Source organism: Gavia stellata, chromosome 5 (assembly GCF_030936135.1).
Source record: "Gavia stellata isolate bGavSte3 chromosome 5, bGavSte3.hap2, whole genome shotgun sequence".
NCBI classification, from domain to species: Eukaryota; Metazoa; Chordata; class Aves; order Gaviiformes; family Gaviidae; genus Gavia; species Gavia stellata.
This window is the reverse complement of record NC_082598.1, coordinates 60,803,293-60,828,610: the sequence shown is the minus strand read 5'-3', so window position 1 is coordinate 60,828,610 and position 25,318 is coordinate 60,803,293. Positions and strand designations below refer to the sequence as shown.

The 25,318-nt window shown below is 43.5% G+C and overlaps 1 protein-coding gene and 1 long non-coding RNA gene across 6 annotated transcripts in view; one reads left to right on the top strand and one right to left on the bottom strand.

Moving 5' to 3' along the window:
* TECRL (trans-2,3-enoyl-CoA reductase like) overlaps positions 1-4,437 on the bottom strand; it is a 70,859-nt gene extending 66,422 nt beyond the window's left edge. The window contains exon 1 of the mRNA XM_059817494.1: positions 4,150-4,437. Coding sequence (XP_059673477.1) covers positions 4,150-4,383 — 234 coding nt within the window. The 5' untranslated portion in view covers positions 4,384-4,437. The remainder of the gene's footprint in view (positions 1-4,149) is intronic.
* Positions 4,438-5,259: 822 nt separating this feature from the next.
* Positions 5,260-14,921, top strand: LOC132317106 (uncharacterized). Of its 5 annotated transcripts, XR_009484000.1 has the most exons (6): positions 5,260-5,385; positions 9,954-10,210; positions 12,481-13,013; positions 13,140-13,253; positions 14,366-14,453; positions 14,851-14,915. It is a non-coding gene; the product is annotated as an uncharacterized LOC132317106 (long non-coding RNA). The 5 variants fall into 5 exon arrangements; XR_009483999.1 differs by having other exon boundaries at positions 12,481-13,253; positions 14,894-14,921; XR_009483996.1 differs by having other exon boundaries at positions 12,481-13,253.
* Positions 14,922-25,318: the final 10,397 nt, after the last annotated feature.

The window sequence follows — 25,318 nt, the reverse complement described above, 5'->3', positions numbered from 1 at the left end:
CTGCGTACAGCCCAGCCGTGCTGGGCGTGAGGACCCGGCCTGCCGCCCCGGGGAGCAGGGAAGGGAGGAAGGGAGGAAGGTGGGAGGAAGGGAGGGAGGCAGGAAGGAAGGAAGGCAGGAAAGGAGGAAGGCAGGCAGGGAGGGAGGGAGGAAGGCAGGGAGGGAGGCAGGGAAGAGGAAGGGAGGGAGGAAGGCAGGGAGGGAGGCAGGGAAGAGGAAGGCAGGGAGGAAGGCAGGGAGGGAGGCAGGGAAGAGGAAGGGAGGGAGGAAGGCAGGGAGGGAGGAAGGCAGGGAGGGAGGAAGGCAGGAAGGGAGGGAGGAAGGCAGGGAGGGAGGAAGGGAGGGAGGAAGGCAGGGAGGGAGGAAGGCAGGGAGGGAGGAAGGCAGGAAGGGAGGGAGGAAGGCAGGGAGGGAGGAAGGGAAGGAGGAAGGCAGGGAGAAAGGAAGGCAGGAAGAAAAGCAGGAAGGAAGGTAGGCAGGAAGGGAGGGAGGAAGGCAGGCAGGAAGGCATGAAGGGAGGAAGGAAGGCAGGAAGGGAGGCAGGCAGGAAGAGATGAAGGCAGGAAGGGAGGGAGGAAGGCAGGAAGGAAGACAGGAAGGAAGGGAGGAAGAGAGGGAGGAAGGCAGGAAGGGGGGAAGGAAGGAAGACAGACCCAGGGCTCTGTCCTTCAAACTGACCCGCAGGCCTGGGCCCTTGCCCTCTCGTGGGCCGTGCGCAGAGCAGGAGGCCGCTCCCACATCTCCTCGAGACCGCAGTGCCTTTTGTCTCCCTGCTGCCATCACACCCGAGTGCGGATACCTCTGCTCACCCGACTACGGTCCCAGGGTACCTCCTCTGAGCACTTCTATACTGCTTTTAAGGACAGATGGCCGGGGTTGTAGCCTAGGTTTAAATTAGCTTTCCCTAATAACTCCTTTTTGAAGCCTTTTTCCAACTGTCAAAGGTAGCACCCTTCAGTCTACAAATCGCCGGTGCCTGCTGTCCTGCCAGTAGTAGTTTGGGGACATTTTGTAGACTAACTGGAAAAAAAAAATTTGAGACAGGTTTGTGTTTCCTCCCTTCTCTCCCCCTCCCCAAAATCTGAAGCCTCTTCTCCATGACATCGCACCTCAGAATTAATTTCTGTACCAAGAGAGAATCTGGGGAAAAAGATCTCATGCTGTTATTATTTCTCTTTTAAATTGTTTAAGTAACTTGCTAGAAAAGCTCGTGTGCACCAAACTACTTGGATAATGTCATATCCGCAGCAGAGAAAGTCCCCAGAGCTGGTTGGCAATATTAAATAAAAGAAATTATACTGCTATAAAGAATTTTATGCTCAAAGTACGCATGTCTAAAATGAACTGCCAGTGTTGCTGACTCTTGTGAATTTACCTCAAGTTTTGCAAGACCAGGTATTTTTCTTCAAGACCCAGCTCCTGGAGAGGATGACTATGGGACAAAATGTCTGGGGTTTTCCTCTTCTGCTATGTTCTTTCAGTATTTTTTTTCTGCCTTTCCTGACTGTGGAAAAGCCTGCAGTACGACGTGAATGTATCTTACAGGCTTGAAAACCACGCAAATACATATTTATTCTGTTCCTTTAAGCCAATCTTAAAGACAATCAGGACCTTGTAGTAACCACTCAGCTCACTTAATATTAAGTGACTGATCCTTCCCCACAGTGTAAGCTGGGTAAGAAAACCAAAGGAGATAATGTTATTTTCATTTTACAGACAAAGCATTAATTCACAGTTATTTACGCTGGATCCAAAGCCTACTGATGTCAATTGATTGCTCGAGACCACACAGCTGAACACACCTCAATCCCCAACACTGCCTTGAGCACAAGACATCTTTTCTTTCTAGATACCAAAACTAGTTAGATGTATCATCATTCTGCAGATTTTACAGAGTTCCCACTAATCTGAGTAGGATTCATATGCATACGCAAGAGTCTCTTAGAAACTAAGAAGCAGTGACTGGTATTTAACCACATATATTAATCATCTAATCACTCTGCCTGAGTTTCCCTTAGGTGGAGAAAGAAAGGGGTCTTCTCTCTGCCATTCTAATATAGTTGGTCCCTTTAGATTTATTAATCTGAGAATATTACAAATCTGTTTGCTAAATCATAATAGTCTGAACTACTAGCAATATGCAATAAGAGTGTAAATACATACATTTTCAGATCTTCAAATGGTTCCTATTCTCTCCTATTATAAATCCTGGCAAGTAATCATTACATGCAACCCCGAGAAATGAAGCTAATCGTAATTATCTTGCTAAGAGAAAACAGGCATTAGAACTGTCATGTTGGGTCTGTATCAATGTTATATTTAATTAAGCAGAATATTATGCAAAATCTGGTAAAATGGTCTCTTGTTTGCTCTAATAACCAACTGAAACGAAGTTCACCAATACTAACAAGTGTTCTCGGAAGTAAGGGACTCAAGTTCTGTACTTTCAGGGTTGCCTTCGGAAGGGATTATCACAGCATATTAAGGGACTTGGACAGCCAGGTGAATGCATTCAAAATCCAAATTATTTAGGCAGTCTTGGAAATCTCAGCCTTGCACTATACTTGCACCAACCCCTTGGTACTGTGCCAAAAAAAAATATATATATATATAAAGGTCCTTACTGCTGGCCATTTGCCATGTAAATTGAACATAGATTCCTGAGCAGATGCTTTCAGTTTACAGTTGCTATTGCTCCTCTGTGTGTGTTTTACCTCTATACAGAGAGTACTTCGCAACCACGACTCGTACTTCTCTTTCCACTGCTACAGGGGCAGAGTCTGTGGTTTGGAGAAGGTGTAGGAAATGTTCAGGCTCATCATAATTCAGAATGAAGATTAAAACGCAGGTCTGCTATTGTCCCAGCAGACTGCCGTTCTTCCATGCATCATGGAAGGATTCCTGAAATGTGGCTCTTGGCCTCATTCTGTTTCTGTTAATATATTTCTTTTAATGACGCTACAGGAAAGCTTAAGATAAGAAACAGACTCAGTCTTTTTTTGGATCAAAACCTTATTCAGTATAGTATTTAGATGACCCTTTTTAATAACTGCATAAATATCACTCAGTAAATTAAATAATGCAAACACTATCATTAGAACTGGTGTTAATAGTTATCGTATTTGTTTCACCATTTTGTACCTGTTTCTCCTTTGGCTAGATTAAAAAAATCTCAAAAAATATTTTGCCTCATTAAGAATGAACAAATGAGACATTTACCTTTAATTAGGCATACAAATCACAAAAACACCCTTTAAATGATCAAGAACGCTAGAAATCTGTTAGTATTCCACCCTGCATATTTCAAAGACATTAAATTAAATATTTAAAGCAAACTTATCCACCGGTTCCAGCTGTTGCCGGTGAGGATAAGGGAATTTTTTTTTTTTTTTTCTAGCAAAACAGTAAGTCTCAAAACTCTGTGATGTTACTGAAAAATAGTCTAAATAGATTAGGATTCCCATTTTCGTGGCATGCAAGAGACCAGCTCTTCTGCTGAGGGACAATGAACCACAAAAACTGTGATGAAAATATTTATGAAGCATTTTTTCAGCTGTTGTTTACTGTCTTATAAACTTCCTTCCCACCCAGTCCTCTCATCCTACTTATACAACTTGACTGTAGATTATATATTTTGATTCACATTATTAACAAAAAAGTATATATACCTCTCTTAGCTAAGACCCTTTGTTTAAAAATTAAATTTTTTAAAATTGCCAGGTTCCTGCCCAATCTGATAAGTAGGGCACAGCTGAGTACATTTAGATACCAACAAGAACCCACAGCACTGCAGAGATGCTAAGCTTTGCAAATGTATTAAAACTGAATATCCATTCTGAAGTAGACATTTAAGTATCACGCTCTAAAATAAACACTGTGATCTAAGTGTCAAGAGACAGCCTAAGGACATATCTTGAGTTCACAGAGCAGCCAGGAGTTCTAAAAGAAACCACTATTGGATTATTTGTAAAAATCCTGGAGAATAACAGCCAAGGATTGTGACTAACGAGAAGTTCTGAGTATCTCCCAGAGAAAATAACGAAAGTATTTCCATTACAGAATCAGACCAGAACAGAGCGAAAGCAGCGTCCCTGCAGTGGCACCGTGTGAACCAGGCACAGCCCCAGCATGCTGGAATAATACACTCACCTTGTCCACAATGCAGATCTGCTTCTTGCTTTGCACATCAAGAATTTCCACTTCAAAGTAAGTGATTTTTGAATGTTTGAGCACTGGTGGTGATTTGAGATGGCCAGCAGAGAGCACAAGCTGAGAGAAGTTGAAAAAAGAGCGTGTGTCATTGTGAGACATGGACAGAGCTTCTCCATGAGCTGCAAGATCCCTCTTGTGCTCTGGAGCGTTGGGTTTCTGCCTCCTGTGCATCCTGTGACCCGGCAGTAGTGATCGTCATATCAACAGGGGACAGTTCCAGGGGGAAAATGTTTCCTCCCCGCATCAGTTAAATACAATCACAGACTGATGAGACACGAAAGGTCAAGTGGCATTCCATTTTAAGAGTACTGTCGTATTTAGCAGGCGTGAAAACAATGGCTCTGTAGTCCATGTCTATATTTAACCTGCTATTGTGATGTGCCGTATTGCTGCTGCTTTTTCTTTTTATTTAAACCAGCATTTGAAGCAACGCATCTAGAGATTCCCCATGAGAAGAAGGCAGACCCTGAAATTCCAGAGCCCCAAAGGAATCAGGAATGAATGCAGCAAATTCCACTGTTATCTACTGAGACAGGTGTTTAAAAGTGTCCACACATGCGCATATGTATAGGTATGCATACAGATATATGTTATATATATTTGTGTATGTATGCACCCTTCGTGCGTATCTACAAAATTATGTCAGCTGTCATCTATTGGAGAAATATTTACTAACAAAATGCCAGGAGCTCATCAGCAAAATTTAGGGGTTGCCTGCAAATATAGAGAGGCTCTCATACCTGCTTGTATTTATTACTAGGGACTCTCTGTTATTTAATGGGGTAGAGCTTTCCTTGCAGGTCTGCCAGGGAAACTCAACTGAAGTCAAGGAAATTATAACCACAAAGGCACTAATTCAGGGCTTGGATCGTTTTACTATTTTCTTATTCTTTCCTGACAAGTAATTGTCACAATACAAGTCTGCAGCAAAAGAAACGTAGCCTTAATGGTAAAAATAAGGATTACTTAAAACAACAGATTTTCTCTAAAAGGGCTTCCCCAAACCTTGTTTAAACTTCTTTTTTCCTTGTATGACTTTTTTATAGGATTTAATAGAACTAGCAGCACTTTTCCATCCTGAGATTCTCCCTGAATTTCCCTGGGCTGCCTGGGATTAGTGTTTGAAGGGCACCACGGCTTTCTGCAGACAGCTCGTTCCAGCGGAGACACAGAGTAAGTTCTGAATACATTTCTACATGGTAAAACCTCAGGGAAGCTATGATCGCTATTACAAAAATCATACAGGTTTGTGACACTAAGGAAATTTAATTAAGTGAAAAAAACCTTCCACAAGATAAAAGTGATGACACAACTAACACCCTCTCTGGGAGCCAGGGTGGGAGACAACAGGTCTCTTTTCCTTGATTCTGCTATAACTTACAGAAAATTTAGTGGTCAGCACATCTTGTCTAGAGGCACATGACAAGAAGTTCTATGAAATAACAGACAAACTCATTGGTAAGCTGTTGCAAGAATTAAAAATGAGAGTGAGGGGGACCCCCAAAATAAGGCAGTTTCCAAACTGAAGCTCCTCTCCTGACAATATTCACAGATACGCTCATCTTTACATGTACAAGTTATCTAGTCGCTGTTGATGGGATAATCCACACTACACCAAGTTGCAGATGTGCTTAAGTTCTGGAGAATCAAGCCTGCATACATGAAACGTGTCCTGCTTATAGACGTACGGAAAAGACATCTGAGAAGGAAAGGGCGAATTAGCAGGGGTGAACGGGCGTTTGTACTGACAAAATAGTTGCAATACCGAGAGCTACTCTAATTTATTTATGATTCTTTAGCCAGTTGTTCGGACTGAAGAAGCTAACCCCAACTCGTAACTAAGGTGCTTTGTTTCCATACGACCTGACAAACTTCTGTGTAGCTAAGGTCTGAGAGAAAAGTCCCTATTACTTGTTGATGCAGTCACGCAGCCTTTGATTGCCTTCACCGGCTTTGTTAGCGGAAAGTCCTGAGTGTGGGAATGCAGGTGTATAAGAATATTGGTCGCCTAATACTAATAAGGATTACGTTTTAGCTACGGTGAAATCAGTTAGTGTCTTGCCATTGATGCAAAACAAGTCAGCATCTAAAGAAAAAAACAATGCTGTTAGGCTTGAACAAGATTATATTGCGGTCAAAGAAGTACACCTCTCTCCAAGTTTAGATGGAAGGTGTGCAAGGAAGCACCACCTTAGTGGAGTCAATATAGCAAGCAGAAATTTTGATATAAACTAGTCAGAATGTGGAGAGTGACGGGCTGCCCGTAAGGGGCTTACTTAAAACAGCCAGGTAAAGGCCACAGAACATCCCCGTCCTAAATTCCAAGTGTAAGATACACTTATTTGAGCAGACCACTATAAGGAAACTGTATAAACTGCTGTACAAGAGATGAGACAAACTGATAAAATATCCCCTTTTAGCCGTAAAATCTGTGAATCAGTGAGCTGTAAGAGCATATATTAATAAATTTCTAAATTTATTGCAATTCAAAAGCAATTCAAACGAACGACTTTGATAATCATGGATAATTTCTGTGTCTATAAGGAACTGGTGTTGCAGTCTTTACTGTGGGTATATTTATAACGTTATTTAAAATGATAACGTTTGAGCTGCTGCTTCTGAAAAAAAGCTTTTAATTTACTGCAGGCATTTAAATGATCTGCATTTTATTACTGACCAACGGACACTTGAATATCTGAACCAATTCCAGGAAAATGCTTACAAAAATATATTTTTATTTTTTCAATCTAAGCTGATCATATGCAATTTCCATATCTTGATAAACAACGATCTTTACAGAGCCAAAGACTTTGCTGACACAAACTAGTAGGGCTTCCCTGAAGGTGACTGGCCCTTTCCTCACTGTATTAAATTATGGGTCTAGGATTAGACTGCAGCACCATATCTACAACAACCATATTACTCGCAGAGAAGGTGGACGAGAGCTACTCTACCAAAAATAATCAGGGATAGAGTTACCACTGATAACCTAACCTCTAAAGAGATGCATAAAAGCAGTGGAGATTTTGCCATTAATGTGACAAGCGCTGCACTTGCTTGAAATGTCATCAATGGGTTTGGATGTTCTGGCTCGATGTGAAGTAATTCAGCCCATTCTGTGTAGAAGTGCACGTAGAAGGGAAACATTAATTACTGGCCAAAAGGCACATCTTCCCTTTCAATGCAGTTATTTGTACCTCATCTCAGTCCCCGACACTGGAGACGGGGAGTCCTAGCACGCGGGTACAAGCAATCAGTCCTGCGGTGAGATTTATTGATCCACACGACATGGGTAGGAGCTGCTGGCACAGCAGCTTCCCGGAGCTGTGGCAGGGCTAGTAGCCAGCAGTCACCGAGTCCCTGACCTCAGCTTCATTCTGGGACTCTGAGAGGAGTCAAAGAGCACTCAGCAAGAATTAAATCATCTCTGACAGCTTCAACTTGCACTGAATTTCCTGCCATATAAGGGGCCGGTATTTTCGAGGGGCCACGAGGATGGGCATAACTCTTCTCAAACTGTGGCCCTACCTCCTCTCCTCACTTGGCACTTGGCTGACACGAGCCGTTTTGCAGATGGGCAAGGGCAGGCATTTTGCTAAGCCATGCGTCTGAAAGGCACTTTTTCTGAGAGGGAGGGGATCCCGGCCCCAAAGCACGCAGCAGGGCCATCACTTCTGGTTAACTGAGCTGCTGGTGGTTTCACAACAAAAGCAACACCTGTAGTGGACTTTTTGCACCCTTCTAATACAATATCTTGAAACAAGCATCAACCTGTGCAGGTCATGACAGAAGAAGTAACAAAGTGCTGGGCAGGGACTAAGACTTAGCATTCATATGACACTGATTTCCCGTGAGCTGTTAGAGAACTGCTGTTTTCCCTGCTTTTCCCATCCCATTCCACATCCCTTCTCTGGGTGAGGCTCTCTTCCACTGTGTACTTTTCAGACAGCCTGGCACAAAGGGATTTCACAAGATCTCAGCTGGGGCCTTAAGGCGCTTCTGAAGTTCCTTTTCATCCTTGGACATGTATTGTACTCCTCCTCCCCCAGAGAACTGGTCATCTCCTTTCAGCCTGCAGAATGTCGACTGTGAAGTCAGCAGGAGAGGGTCATCTCTGTCAGTCCAGATGCTTGTCAGCAGCCCCTCACACATCGCTTTTTTATCGCACGTACTTCGAATGCTTGCTGGAAGCAGGGTTATTCCTTTCCCACTGGCTTTGCGATGCCAAAGAACCGAACAATGCCCCCAAGACACCAGACTCCAGAGCCCGAAGTATGTGGAGTTCGGTACCGCAGGTCACACAGCCTACAGCAAAGCCGATTCCCAAGGTCACGCATACTCACTTCAGCGTCCCAGTTTTGGAGATTCTGCCATTCATTTTGCTGGGGAAGGAGAGACACTGGGACCCAGTGCTCAGCTGCGTTGCAAACAAGCAGTGAGATCCCCTTGCTAAAGGAGGTCCGAACCAATACGTTCACATGGTACGTACCATGCCTCGTGGCCGCAGCACCCGTGTCTAGCAGCTGTGCAGCCCGGACGCCTAGTACTGTGCTTGATCTAATCAGCGCTGCTCCACATCTCCCCATTTCAATCTTGGATTTCGTGTTTTCAGAGCCAGGCAGGACTGTAGCTATGCTCTCAGCCTCTTTTTGCTGAGCTGTCCAAGGCAGGATTTAAGAACCTGACACAATGTACTCATTGTACACTAACAGTAATTCGTTTGTCTGGCTCCTGGCTTCATCTGGCTGAGAGTTTAGGAATAGTTTTACCAGATTACTTTGGGGGCTAATGCTTTTAAATATTCTCCATATCACATTAGTAACAACTAGAATGCATTCCTGAAGCATAGTAGAAATTTAAGCATGTGAGCCCAGCTGTTAGAAGTGAAGAATGTAGATCTAAGATTGCAGTGCATACTATGTGGAATTTGATACCGTTATTCCCAAATACTATTTATAAAGGCTGCATGGTAAATAAAAAACAAACAAACAAAAACAAACAAAAAACCAAAACCCTGCATGAACCTCTGGGATTTCTTTGCCTGCACATACCTACCTTAGCAGTCTCAAAATCAATTTAAAATATTCTACCTACATGTGCATACACACACCAAAAAAGCCACTTAGAAGAAGCTCCGCAGTGTTACTACTAAAACTACTTGGTGCTTTTTTTTTCTCACGTGAAGCTGAATCTCTTAACACATAAGTAATGGACAGGATAGAAAGGCACAGAAGGAGAGTGCACTGACTCAGTAACACAAAACAACCCTAAAAAGCTATTTTAAATAATGCTGAGGTCAGAACTAGACCTCGTCAGTGCTAAGGGACAGGGCAAAAGTTCCTCCCCTTCAGCCATACTGGCAGGTCTCCCCAGCAAAGGGTGACAGCCTTCCCGAGCCCATGAGCCGCACAATGGAAACGTGACACGGCCAAAAGCCACGAGCCTCAGGCCACATCCTTCAGAGGCTGTGAGAAGGGAGAGGCCAAGGAACAGCTTGTAAGCAGGGCCCAGAGATCTCCAGTGCCCACCTCGTCCCCTTGCAGGAGAAGTTTTTACCACTGACTATCAGAGCAATGGAGTTTTGCCAGCTGTATAAAATCCCTCTCCAGTAGCCTGGCTTATCCGTCCGGCTTTGAAAACTGAAAATGTTGACTTTAAACTTTGGTGTGGGTGGTGCCAATTAGAAGCAAATTCACAGTGCAAATCAAATCCAAAGCCGGCGCTTATTTTATCCCCCACAGATACCCACGAGAGAGGTAAGAGAAATAAGCAAAGCCAACAGCCAGCCACGGTAATTCTATCTGCAAGAAGCACAAAGTGAAACCGCCACCCCCAGCCCGTCGCACACAAACACACACCTACCAAAATAAGTGCAGCATGATACAGAGCTCAACCCTGATGACGGTCAGAATGTATTGTAAAAGACAGCTGTTGGATTGCAGCATAGAATAAGCGTGAGGAGATGCTCCTGGTGATGAAGAGGCCCAAAGGAATCTTTGTAGGTGACCTGCTAGATCAATCTTTTAATATTATTGACAATAAATAGTATATTTACAGATGTGCAGCTGAGAATTTTCAGTTCTTCTTTAAATTAAATTCCTGATGTTATTAACTCTCATTCTTTGAGGGATGCGATGGTCTTTTCCCCTAAATACATGGCATTTGGAAGTAGATGACTATGTGAAATGCTATGTGAAATGTCTTTTTTTTTTTTTTTTTTACTTATATATTTTGTTATTCTTTTTCACTTAGCTAAGTGTAGCCCTTAGAAACATGCAGGAATGTCTGAAAACTTGACCTCAAAAGGGCTAGAAACAAAGTTACTTTTTTTTTCAAAACCAAGTCTATGATTTTTAAGCCATTCTTGGCATTTTGCAGACAGTCGAGACAGGGAGATCAACACTGTTCGTGTTTAAGTCCTTACACCGACAATATGCTTTGTACCCCACTGTTTCTTTGAGGCAAAGATTAGAAAGCAGTATTAAAAAGCAGTCAACGAAATGATGCCCAAACTTGTCCAAGAACTACTTTTAAGGAAAATTCCATTGACCTTTACCTACAGAATTTTCCCTACAGCATTACACTCACCCTTTAGTATCTCCTTAAGCAGCCTTTGCCTTTCAATGGCAACAAGTGTTTCCGTACGTTGACCTTAATATGGTGTGACGTCCCCTTGCTGCATCATCAATTCTGCCTAATAAAATGGCATCTCAGTTAACAAAGGTTAGAAACTTGCTTCCAAATGTTTGCTTTCATTTCAGGGTTTCACAATAGGCTTTGGGCGCTGTAATGTGCCATTGCTTACTTGAGGAAAGCCGCTGTGATGAGCTCCCTGTCAATCGCAGCATCCATACTCATGCCCAGCAGCAAAGCAAGCAAGAAAGCGGCATCTAGGGGGATGAGAGTCCTCAAAGCATGGACAGACAAAAAGTTTCCATGTGTTTCATTGTGGCTTTATGTTATCATGCCACTTCACAGTATGAAGAGAGGGGACTGAGCGGATTAATGGAGGACAGGTGCTGATACCCTGTACTTTGCAGCGGTGTAAGCTTACTTCATGTCCTCGCTTAATTTCAAATAAGTATATGTATTACTGACAGCATTTTTTTAATCCCCCTCCTAGAACGTATCCTGACGAGATAATGGATTGTAATTTCACAGGGTAAGATCAAGTAACCCATTATCGGAAGCTGATCAGCCACTAAGTGAGGATGATGAAAAGAAATACAGTAAGGCAAAGCCATTTTTCACAAACAGCAGCAGTACAGAATGGGCAAATCCATGCTCTTACAGCTGAGATTAAATGCGTCTTTCTTTTCTGCAAAACTGTTACGTGCAAGATGAAGCTGGAGTCACTCAGAATAGTTTCAGGAAAACAAAATGTTGTTCAAATATGCAGTTTTCATTGACGCTGAAGCACTTCTAAAGATTTACTCATTTGGACAAAAAGATTTTGAGGTTCAGAACAATCTGGTCTCTCTAATAATTTCTGACCAGTAGGAGGGAAGAACAACCTTGACTAGAACACCTACAGATTCCTAAAGGAGCTATTTCAACAGAAAAATAGTCAAAAGGTTTTGTTTGCTAATGTAGGACGTACAAAAATCCTGAAACCTCAATAACTGTCGCAAAACATAATCGTGCTTTCAGACAGTTCTATCCAGAGATATGTTTAAAAAGTTTACAATGACAAAAAGAAGCCTAACTCCCATTTTACAATACTTCTTTTTTGTCTGAAGTTCTTGGGATGATTGGTCTTTTATTACTTTTGAAATGTTACGTTAGTTCTTCTCATACAAGAAGCCAAAATGTTCTCAGTCTTTTTCATTTCAGGGCTTCATTAATTAGGTTTCTGAAACATCTGTCAGCATAACCTCCTTCTTTCACAAACTTTCAAGTTTTCAGAAAAGTTGCCATTAAGTATGACATTTTCAATATTCAGGCTCAGCACAAAAATATTCTTGAGCTGAAAGAAAAATGATCAGTCTTTTTTTACATTCACTTTGTGACTAAAAAGTATTCTTGTGACATTTTTCTCTCAAAGCAGAATGATTTTGAGAAACAGCAGAATTCCTGAAAACTTGGAATTAGACAAGCGAACAAAAGAGGATTTTATTTATTTCATTAGAACTGTTGTTCAGCGCCAGGTTTTTTCAAGCTTGAAATGTTTGGGAAAAGGTTTCCATGCAGCAAAATTAAAAACCAAAGGCAAGCATGCTCATCAGATTGAAATGCTCTTATTTTTTTCTAATTTTTTCTCCTGTTTAGACTCTTCTGCCTATACAGATAAATCATCTGCCCCCAGACTACTACCATTCTCAGTAAGGACCTCGACGAAGAAGTGACCCTACCCCAGTTTGGGTATTGTCCTGGGTGAGGACCCTGTTTCATGTTTTGACCATTATTTCTGCCAAGGCTGCATCAGAGACCAGGGTCTCCTCACTAGTCTTGTTTAAAACAGTACAGGAAATCTATCATATTTAAGGCAGGACAAGAAAACCCACTCTTTATTCATACCTCAGGATCAGAAAGAAGTTTCACCTGAGATCAGACCATTCTTCTGCTAGGGCTGGGGCCTTGTCCAGCACGGGAAGCGGTGCTGGGCCAGGCAGTTCTGCTTGCGGCAGGTTGAGGTGAACACGACGCTGACTTACTACCTCCAATTTAGCAGGATTGCGCGCTCAAGATTATCACCTCATCAAACCTGCCATCCTCACACCCAGAGCCACCCCATACCCTGAAATAAAACCTGCCTGTCGTCAGGAAATCCAGCCAGACCACAGGATACTGACGGAATGGCGGTAAGCAGTAGCTCCATGGGGAGCCCGGTGGCACGTACACGTGTGCCACAGTGAATGGCGAGAGCTGGCTCCCTCGCAAGCTAGTTAAGCAACCCGGCCCTTTCACTCATGCCTAAACACGATAAGGCTCCAGAAACCAGGCACAGAAAGACCTGCCTCCGGACTACCCCTCTCTTCCCAGAGGACGCCCAGCAGATCAGGCTCTTGAGTCCCTGCATAACTTCCAAGGACAAGACCCAGGTAAGCACCCCACGCTGAGACACCCGCCCCCCCTACACAGGTACAGGGTGCCCTGGTAGCTCAACACCGGACTCTGAACACCTCTCCAGGACCCACCTGCCTCAGAGCAGAGGGCTCTAGCGCTTGGGTCCCTTTTAGGATCTAGCCTGTGCTCTCATGCTCCGTGCCATGAGTTCGTGCTCTGAGGAGAAAGCAGAACCCACCCGTAGGGGAAGTGGGCTGCCCACAGACGTAAAGTCGATGAATCTCAGCACAGCGTCAGGGCATCCTGCCGCACGCAAGAGGATGGAGCCCATGTGAGCTCCAGGCCTCCGCTCACCTCCGTTGTTAACCTCCAGAAAGAAGTACAGACAAAGATGTGTGCGTGCCATCTCTGTGATGGTATTATACCACACAGCAACCTGGAACAAGTTGAGAAGGAACAGGCTTTTGAACCTGAGCTCCAAGGAAAAATGGTACTGTTAGCTCCAGAAATGCTTTTGTGGTTTCTGGTGAAACACTTGTATTCCCAGCGAAGAAAGCATTTTCCACCTGGTTCCCTGTGGCTGGCACACCCCAGTTTATCCATGCTTTGTTTTATCACACCAACATGGACACAGAAGCATTTTAAAGTAAAAAAATTGCTTCTGCACAGCACTGTTGGCAGGGAAGAGCATACTAATTTGTGTGAAGTTTGCAAGGCGCAGACTTCCCCTGTCCTGTAGCAAATCAGAAAGGAGAGAGGCTTGCTGCTTATATTAGTTAGCATGTGACAACTCAGCGGTAAGTAGTTTGGCTCTGAGGACAAGCAGAGCCAAAGCAGACGGTTGCCGTGGTAGACTCTAACACCTTGACAGGAGCCGATACGTAAGCTCACGCTGCCAAAAGACAGTGCTTGTTGCTTGACGCATTAGGACAACAGCATGTCACTCAACACCTCTGGAGTCTGAGTTGCAGTTTAACAGCTCCTAGTCAGGAATGACTGTGACCAGCTTGCAAACAATGTCAGGACAACCACCGTGTGGTTACACCCAGCTGTCAGAATTATCTTTGCTTTTTAAAAAAAAAAAAAAAGCTGATGCTGTTTGTAGGCTGACAACTGTCTCTCTAAAGCATTCCTGCAATTTCCGTAGCCATCCTGGGGACAAGGTCATACAGATAGATGTGACAAGGAGAGCCGTGGCATTTAACAGTCTGGGAAGCAACACTGAAGGATTACAGGTAAGATATCAGCATGCTTCACCAGGACTTTCTGTTGCAGAAAGCAACTCGGATCACAGAATCACAGAATCACTAAGGTTGGAAAAGACCTGTAAGATCATCAAGTCTAAGATCCACAGACAGCTTCAAAACTGCTGTAAAATAAAGCCCCTGGGTACAAACAATGTCCTCCCTCTATACCCAACAGTAGCAAGTACTGTAAAAGGCTGAAGATGCTGCTCATTTTTAAGGGTGAAATGAAGGAAGATTCAGGATCACATCTGCAATCTTCCAGCGCTAGAAATTTACCAGTGGAAAGGGAAAATCCACAGTTTCCTAGTGGGACTTGATGCAGTTATCGCTAGTTCCACGAGCTGATGAGATACATAAATTCTTTTTTTTTTTTTTTCACAAATAGGGAAACTCTCCAAGAACCCTGGCTTACCTGTGCTATCTTACAGCGGGAGACTGGAGTATCTGTCTGCATTTTTGAAGGACCACTCTCATCAGCCAGGTTGTTAGATGTCCTCTACAGCCTTAATAAATAATTGCTCCTGTGTCCTGTTCGAAAAGTAATGAGGTATAGCTTTGCTTTTTCCTTCTTGACCATCAGCTATTTTTCCATATGCCCAGCACCTCAAGCTGTCAAATATTTGGCAAACCATGTACTGCTGCAGATGTACTTAGACATAATCCTTGTGTACTGCTCTACCGTGCTGACTGGGAGGTGTGAGTCGACCAGGGTTACTCACTGTGCACGTGTGACAGCCATGCTGTACCTTCACAGAATCACTAAGGTTGGAAAAGACCTGTAAGATCATCAAGTCCAACCATCAACCCAACACCACCATGCCCACTAAACCATATCCCACAGTGCCACGTCTACACGTTCCTTGAACACCTCCAGGAATGGTGACTCCACCACCTCTCCCTGGGCAGCTCGTTCCAATGCTTCACCACTCCCTCCATAAAGAGATTTTTCCTAATATCCACCCTAAACCTCCCCTGGTGCAACTTGAGGCCATTTCCTCTCGTCCTATCACTTGTCACTTGGGAGAAGAGACCAACACCCACCTCACCACAACCCCTTTTCAGGTAACTGTAGAGAGCAATAAGGTCTCCCCTCAGCCTCCTCTTCTCCAGACTGAACAACCCCAGTTCCCTCAGCTGCTCCTCATCAGACTTGTGCTCCAGACCTCTGTCCTGTGCTTCACAGCCTCTGTCTCTTTGTCTCTCTCTCCAGAGCTGCAGACAACTGTGGTCATCACTGTCATAAAAAGACCCTGCTCTAACTTGCTTTCTGCTGCCATTTTCCACCGAGAGCAAACCACGTACAAGCACCACAGATGCTGCATCTGAGTCCATCCGGTTTAGCGGTCTTCGTGCCAGAGCTCTTGGCGTTATGACAGCCCTGAGAGGAACTGGCTGTGCCTGCAAGTCTCTTTACAGATAAAGAACCTGCTTTGCCGTTGCTGCTGTTAATACAGAGGAATTGGGAGTTTCATTCTGTTCTCAAAAAAGCTGATTTTGTGAGCAAAAGCACAACAGCCAAGAACAGGCGCGGAAAATAACTAGAACAGGCACAGAAAATAACTAGTCAAGAGACTTAATCACTGTCTGTTGCAGTTTTTCTTTGTAGGTTTAGCTATTAAAAACACCCAGCTGCAACGTGAACTGTTGGTGTATACAGTTTTAGTAATAAAAAAATGGACACATTGCAAATCGTCAAGTTTCTAATGAACATTGGAATTCACAGCTTTTCTCTGAATTCACAGCATTTAGAGCAAAGCGGACTGACCACTGGTGGTGGTGTTGACCACTGGTGTAAGCTAAGCATAGGACTGCCTACGTAGAGGGAACGACAAACTCCACCTTGGAGTATTTCTTACAGAGCACTTCCTTAGCAGACTAACACCCATTTAAACTGAAATACTTCAGCCAGAATAAAAATACAGCTTTAATGAATAGGGCCAAAAAAGACGTTTCTCTCAAAGTTTCTCCCAAAAAACATTTCTGTTTTCAGCTAGCTGCAGCACTCAAGGGTAAAAAAAGAATCTGTCAGAACAGGAACACAGCAACCTCCTGTCTTGCTTTTGCATGGCTTACCAGGAGGTAAGGATGACATAATTTCTGCTCGTATGAATTTTGTTATTAGATGCTAACTACTGCAGCACAGCTTTTTAAAACACTCCTGAACAAAGTGAGAAGTTCTTTTAAGAACAGTGGAGGCTCCAGGAATCCTCTCCCCCAGCCCGGCAGGTCCCCTGTTGCGGCTGAGGCGCAGGCTGGAGTCGTTGCTGGTGGGGTGCTGCGCAGACCTGTGAACCTGTCGGGTCAGGAGACAGGCTGAGCTGCTCAGGCCCGTGCCTTGAGTCAGCTGAGATGCTGATAAAGAAGTAGTCAGGCATCTTCACCAGCAAAATCCTTAAAGGCTGTTTTAATAACGTTCTGTGTATTGCTAAAGGGCAAGTTCTGAGCCAAAAGTTAATGGTTTCCCACTTGATGGTCTTTAGATGTTGAGAGACAAGCATTTCAGTATCAGTACTTTCTCACACGCATATAGTTTTCCAGCTCTCTTGCAAAACGCAACCCAAAAAGGGAAAATCTTCAGCAGCAGCATGTGCCTCATTTTCAGTAGCTCTGTCAGCTTTGTCTCAAAGAAGCTGAAGTACAGTTTGCATCTCTCCCTCCTGAAATGCAACAACTGGTGGAAACAATACAGGACAATATAAAAGTGCCAGCGAAGCATCTGTAACTACTTAAAAACAACAGAACAAGCAGAAAGTCATTAATAAGACTACTGAAACCCACAAATTAAATTATATATTTCTCCCCTGAGGAAAATAGGAGATTGAGCATCGCAAACTATTCCAGAAGACCATCTGGGCAGAATTTTGAAAATCACAGCAAGTGCATTAGCATGGACTGGGCGTTTGGCCAGAGGGAGCTTACCAAAAACTGAAGGCCTCAGGGGGCTCAGCGGACAGTGACCTGGAGGCTGAGCTCAGAAACAACACAAACCGAAATGAAACTCTTTGCCAGAAGAAACTTGGGTTTGGTTGAAAAACACCAGCATGTTCATGTCCTTGATTAAAAGCATCTGAATGAAGCACTTAAAAAATGAAATATTTTGAAACCTAAGAAAGATAGTAACATTTTATGGGATTAAAGGGTTAGAGAGCTTTCAGTTTAGTTGTCATCTCATTCAGATGATTTTCGCCTAGAAATGAATAAAATATGGCTATTCACACCACCCAGCACAGGAAACTGCTTTTTGTACCTTTCCTACATACAGAGTCAGCGGACAGAAGGTAAAGCAAGGCACTTCAATCAGGCCTGGGAAAAAAATACTCCCTTTTCCATGGAGTTGTGTGCCTAAGGATGGGCTCTCTGAATAACCTTCTAGGTGTCCACCATCAGGAACTCGCAAGGAATGAAAGCTCTGCTTTCTGATCCGTTTTAGTCACTGCATGGCCTAAATTTTGGGATTAGCCGACTTCTCAGAAAAGGTAGGCAGGGATCCAGTCAAGCTGTAGGTAAATCAGAAACTGCACTTCAGATTTCAGCTCCAAAAAGCCTTCCAGTGGCGCAGGGCTCCCACCGGACTTAAGGCCGGTTCCTACCCCATTCTCCGAGCCATGCACATGCACACCTGCCACCAGAGAGGGAAGGACAAGGCCACCATTCCAAAGTTAACACTTGCAGACAGGCTTTTTATTATTAAAACATCTGCATAAATCTATTAGCCCCAGCACATTTATTGTCATTCCTTAGTGGGTAACCAAGATCAAGATCTGGCCTTTCATTTTCAGCACACAGTCCAATTAACCACAGATACATATATAAAATAAAAGCCTATTTGGAGAACTGATTTATAAAGATGGATGTTTATCACCTTGTTTGCAGAGCAAATGGTTAGGTTAGGTTTAATTCATGTTTATTAAAGTCCATGAAAGTTGCTGTATGAGAGACAAATGCAATTATCTTTACTACGGGAATAAACGTGTAATGAAATCCTAGCTTTCCCTCTTTAAAATAACATACTTCGCAATAAGTATAGATTTTGGCAAAGCAATGTTCCCCTGCCACAGAGCACATGTTTAATGAAGTTACTCCTCAGCTGTTTGTAGCTGAGCTGAACTGAGCCAAAATGAGATAAGCTAACTGAGTTTGTAAGCACTCCTAGTCCATTAAAGTGGAAGCCTCCACCGAAGGAAAACACTTTACAGTTTCAATCTAAAAAGTATGTCAGCTTATCAAAAAGACAATCATACTGTCTTTTCACAAAGCAATTAGAGCAGAAAGCAATCACAGGAAGGAATTAAGAGGGATTTGTGGTCAGATCTCCCATCAGGATCGCTCAGACCAGGCGGATTCGTACAACCTCAGATCTCTCCCTTTGCCTTGTCACATCCTGGCCAGCAACAGCTTTGGCACGGGTACACTGAAAGAATGCCAATGGCGCTTGCATGCACTGCAATTAATAAGCAAGGTTTTAATTTACCTATTAAAAAAAATTACATTCTAGGAAGCTAATGAAAAGCCATTTTATTAACAAAACAAAGTCTTTCCAGTGGCCTCAATAAATGACCCCAATATTACACAGCCCACCCGAACTCAGAAGGGAAGGTTTTTGGTTTCAGAAAAAAAAAATCAAGACTTTTTGCATGGAAAACCATGTCACTGGAACAGTAAGGGCTGCAAAATGGAGCTTTAATAGTCAATAAAGACAGACAAAGGCAGTGCTTGCTGCCTTATAGCTAGCAGGTTTTCAAATTATGGCATTCATCTGTCACACTCCACTTAGCATATCTGTGTCACTTCACCAAGTAATGCCACCATCAGATAGTTATTTTAATAGTGAACAGGTAAATGAATAGTGTAAAGGGTAATAGAACGGGGAGGAAAAAGAGACGAGACAATTAAGTAAAGACTTTTTTTCTTCTTTTTCTCTGACACTGAAGAGTGAAGATTCCTCTTTAACTTGCTTTAAATGGGGAGGAAGGTAAAAAAAAGGGAGATGTATTTAACAAGGCAATTTACTTAATACAAGAGAAATCTGCAAGCTTATTTGAGGGGCACATGTCTAGTGGTGTTTGCACTCCTCAAGGGTAAACGGACACAAAGAACTTTACTGCATGGATAAATGATGATTTAAAGAATGCAAACTGTGGTCCAAACTTAAGAGTGACTTGAGACTTGTCCCTAAAAATTCAAAGCCTCCATCTTTACGGTCTTTGCTCTCCACAGCAGCTGATCAGCAGTGGTTTTTGGTCACGTAGTTCTCAAGGTCCAGGCTGCAAAGCCTGCAGCTCTCTCGAGATGCGCCCATCCTGCTCCCGGAGCGGGCTGTAGGGAGCAGTGATGGACACACTGCAGTCCTTCCAGCCTCCACAGCAGAGGCAGCAGTTGAACGCGCAAGCTGCCCAGAGCCTCGGGCCATTCTCCAAATGTGCATCCATGCATTCCCCGCTTCTCCAAGTGCTTATATCGGGACACTGAAAGGGAAAATCGCCTTCCTTGAGGGAGAGGTGCAGAAGTCAGGATTCCGCGCAAGGGAAGATTTCTAGATAAAACATCTTGGTTTGTCTGTTTTCCTGGTGGCTGACTTGCAAGAGCAGCACACGAGATGGCCATCCTGCTTTGCATCACAAGGAGGCTCCCCACCTTCCCCGTGCTCCAAGCAGGGAGCAAAATGCCCAGGCCCACACCACTCTGGGAACTGGGGACCTGTGGACCTGCTCTTCACCCCACCTCTCACGTTTGTTAGCCCAGCTGAAGCCATCGGGAGGTTTTAGTAACCACTGGGTTTTGCTCTGAAAAGCTGTTTCCCTCAGATCCTTTGGTTCTAGCACTAGCTTGAGCCAGAGAGGCAGCAGAGAACATTACCGCAGCCTGAAAGCTCAGAGCTCCAACATTTCATGTTTTGGTTTTAACCCGCCTTCAGCTGCTGCTTTGGGTCACCACTCCCACACCACGCAGTCCATGGAGACTGGGGGAGTCCGGGGGACAAAGAAGGAAGAGCTTTTGCAGGCAGGGCATGTTTTCTAATGTAAAGCCCTAGCAGCCTCTGATATGTGTAGCCCACACATCAAATCTGCCCCGGTATATACTGCTGCTGCATACATACTGCCGTGTTTATTAACCAGCCCACTAGAAAAGAGTCCTGTATCTTCTTGAAGTCTTCCCATTCCTTTTCATAAAATAAAGTGTACCTATTGCACAAGAGATTATCTGAATTTTGCGAAGATCCTTTGTTCATTATTTAATAGAAGAAGATAGCATACATTCAGGGAATATAAAAATGTTTTATTCACTATCTTCAGCTGACTCTTATTTTTCCTCTACCCCAGTAATAGAGTTAATACATCTGTACGCATTCTCAATGTAGTATTTCACATTCCACCTGCAGATATATCTTTTTGTCTTTGAAATATCTATGAAATGCATTAAATAATCACTGTAAGCCATCTTTTGTTGATAACTTTATCATTTTACTGCCCTGAATTATTCATACAAAGCCAACACCGTATCACTATATTATTACAGGAAAGCAATTAAGGTAGACTGTATGATCTGGAGAAAATGGAAATCCCTCTATTCTGTTGCGTAGAGCAGGTTGTTTCCATCCCCCATGTAGGTCAGTATCAGAAAACATCAGAAGTTTGCAGAGCTATTTGTGTGTGTGTGTGTGAGGGGGGTGGTTGTTTAGTAGCGTTACCAGTTGCACAGGGGAATAGAGACAGGCCATTTCTCTTAGCCCTAGTGCCTGGCTCCAACACAGCACTTGTCACCAAAGCACGGATAAAGGAGCGAGCGCAATTTTTTCCCTGGCCACAGCTGGCGAAGCAGAGGCATGGCACAGTCTCCCTCCAGTCACGCAGGCGAGGCGCCTGCAGTTCTCAAATGCCAGCTCAGTGCAGGAGCTGAACAGCTGCACAACCACACGAGCAGACAAAACCTCGGCCTTAGCCCAGCAGATGGAAGTGACTGGTTTTAAAAATGCGGCCACTGGTTTCAGGTGCCTTAACATCTGCGTATTGCTTTCATGTACCTGTGAACGCTACTGATCCCTTAACAGCAGCCTGTAAACTAAAGTCTACGTTGTGACTCACTTTATGGAAGAATCTGGGTCCGTCTGGGCACCAATCTTCCTGTATATGTTTGATATCTGATTTGGTAAAGACACACTTACGGCTTTCACAGGGCACTTCTTATATGAGAGAAGAGTACCCAATACTCTAATCAGTCCAACTCACGGAACACTGAATAAAGCACTCTCCAATCCAAAATACGTATCAAAGTCATGGATGTTGCTGATTTAATGAAATCAACTGGGCAATCTGCACAGACAGTCAGTACAGCTTTTGTGTTTAGACCAGATAATAAAGCAAACATGCCAGAGAAGAGAAAACAGGAATTGTCCCCACACAGTCTCATACAGCCAGCATTATGGCCTGGAACAGCGGCCTGTGAAAAAAATCAATCCCATCGATGAACGGTGCTGACAGAAAATGGAAACACTCCACAGTGAAACATCTCACAAAAGCTCCCTGTTCATCATCAAAAGCTTTTGCTATGAGAAAGCATAAATACTATTATACATACATATATATATTACTAGTTCCAGTAATGAATTATTCTTCCCTAGGAAGCGCCAAAGAAATTAATGAAACACTTTCTCACTCTGTAGAGACTTATTTTAGGTAACAACTGTAAAACAGAAAAGGAAAAAAAGATTAAGTAAAAATAAGAAAATTTGCCAAGAGGGTTCAAATTCGGGGGGGGGGGGGGGGGAGCTGGGGGGAAGCCCCTTTTCTTTGAAAAGGTGAATTGTTTAAAAAAAATACACACAGGAATTCTTACTGCTTTGCCAGTCTCCCCCAAATCAGCAACTGTGCCTTGTCACAACTCTAGAGGTGGTAAGGTGGGACCACAAAGCAAACTGGGACTGCGTAGTCAAGTAAAAAAAAAACAAAACAAACCCCAAACCCCACGTAGCTATTACAGATGGAAACTGAAGTGAAGCCTTTTCCCTACGTCCAACGCTGTGCAGCAGCCAGACGAAACCACAACCCAAAGTGAATAACAAAACGGCGAGGCTGAGCCCGTGTCCAGCGTGTCCTTGAGGTCTACAAGACACCTCAAGCCTGTCTAGAAATCCTGCCCACTGGGCAGTGGAAATTACAGGGCAGAGAGGAACCGTCCCTGTGGGCACCAATTAAGAAAGAAAAATAGACCCTCCTGCCCTTAGGTAGCTCTGTCCTTCTGCTAATGTGTCCTTTCTTATCAACTGGAAACAGCCCTCATGGATGTAGAGCGCAGGAAATCACCTCCAGGTTTGCAAGAAACCACTTTAGGTTCGAGGGAAAGAAAAAAAGCTCTGTCAAGTCACTGTCATTTGCACAATGAAACAATGGTCAAATAGGCACTATTTGCTTATTCACATTCAGCAACCCAGAGCATAAAACAAACCAGGGAGCTGGCAGGTTAGCTGAACAGAACATGCTGGGTAATTTATTATACACAGCTTCCTAATGAGCTGTGAAATAAATTCAGATGTGGCCATTTTAGCAAATTCAGAATAATCTCCATCTCTCAAATATCTGAGCTAATGACTCACAGTTTGTTCACAAACGGAAATGTCACTCCCCCAGTCTGTTGCTACTGGTTTTAATGTCAAGGGAGCAGTAACAATTCTATACCTCTTCTTTGCATCATAGAGGTACCTAAACACTCCAGAAGGAGCTGAAGTTTCTCTCTCCCTTTGCAGTGCCTTCACTGCAGGGTGGAGATTTTCTAAGAATTCTGAGACAGCTCAGAAAACACCTTTTGATCTGAGAACTTTGGCAAGGGCTATCCTGGCTACTCTTCCACATCATAGTTACCATCCCTTTTCTCCATTTAACCGTAAAACAAGTTCTCTACTAAACATGCCTTGCCAGCTAGGGGTTTGGGGTTTTTTTTCAGAAGTGAGAGGAGCAGATATACATTAAAGGGAGCCAAAAAATACAGTGGGTACGTGGTTATGACTCTAAAACATACATGATGGTGTGCAACAGGTAAGATGCATATATTATTTGGTGTGTCTGTTGGGAAGTATTAACTATGATGAGCCCAAGACTGCAAAGCCTCAGCTAGCTTAGCCCCATGGTAACTATAAATTCATATGCTATAAACACATAATCTTTCTCGACCTGCAAGACATTTGTATTCTGTCACACCCAGTTTTAAAAGTCTCAGGCAAAGGTGATTTTGCAGACTATTATATTTCATAAGCAAGAAGCTTTCTGGATACTAATTTACAATTTTCTCTTCCTTAATTAAGTCCAACTACTTCTAGTTACACCTTTGTGTGCTTCATTAAATCATTTCATTTCCTCCTTGGTATTTAACAGCCTTCAGTTATTTGCAGACTGCTGAGCTCCATTCTCACCCTTTAGGTTGGCTAGTGGCCAAAACTAAACTAGCCAGCTCAGATCCTCAGCTGGCATAAATCACTTCAGTACTTTTAATCTTTCTCATACTGTACAAGTCGCTCATTCCAAGTCAACGATCTGCTCATCATTTTTTTCTCTTTCAGCTCTGACCTCTCCCTACTGATAACACATTGCCCAGACTCAGCACGATATTCAAGACATGAGTGCACCGGAGCACTTCTGTAAAGGCAGCCCAGATTACCACTGGCTTTTTCTAAATGGATTGCAAACCAATGTCTAATTCTGGTCTACTGTCAGAATAGTAGATTCTCTGTCTCCTTCAAGATTTTCTTCCAGTGCTGTGTACATGTGGATGTTTTCAATAAAACCATTAGAAAAAAATGCAATTTAATGCAACTTAACTCATTTCCATGCATAGTTTTGTAGTTTTTCCCTGCTCCAATGCCTTTTTCTCTCTTGTTGAATCACAGAATCTCAGGTCTGTTTATCTCATTGAGTAAAACATAAGCCCCAAACAAATCTCGTCGGAGTCCGTGCCAGTTAAGTGTATAGGATTAGCCGCCTCTGAAATGCAATAGCATAATACCTACTCAAACCTGCTCACTAGGAGAGGCGTGGGGAACATCTCTGGAGCTTACAGATGTCTACAGTACAGAACTGGAGGAAGGAAGTAGAAGTGCTGTCCTCCAGTCTGAATTATTATCTGGCAGTGCTAGAGCTGCTCTGCAAACAGAAAGCTAGTCCTTGTCTATGCTGCTTGCAGTGTGAGTACGTTCGAAGAATTGCAGGCATGCCTCTGAGTAACTTTTTATTGCTTGCTACTGAAGGAACTATGCATACTGCATAGTGCTGTCATGATGTGCAGAACTAATCTCTCTAATTAGATGTGTTGTCCTCAGTAATTTCCCAATGACTTCAGCTGAGTAACTGACAGAAGGAAATAGCTTCAGGCTTTTGTGCCTCTGAGGACTCAGCTTCCCTCCCAGCCCAAGGCAGATGTTGCCATTTCTGCTGTGCAAGGGACAGCGCTTCCGAGTTTTGCTTCTGAGCATAAATGCAGTTGCACAGTCCAGAGTGTTCGGAGGTCATTTTGTGCCATGCAGCTTCTCGGAAACAGCCCTACTAACAGTCCATGGACGTGAAGCATGACAAATGGACATGCTATGAACAGCAATGATTTCTCACAACAGAGAAGGCGGGTGCACAGTGCCAGTAAAAGACCTGAAAGGCATTTAACACCCAGGTTTTCAATGGCCTAAATAGAGAGGTTATTGTCCTCAAGAAAGGAAACAGTCATGGCTGGGGTACTGCAAAATAGTGTGAGCTGAACACAAATGCCGGGAAATAGTTTTCGACAGAACTGACACAGCTGAACTAGTGTTTAGCAAACAGGTCAGTAGCTGGGGCTATCCCAGAGGGCTGCAAATGTCAATGTGGCCAAGCAGT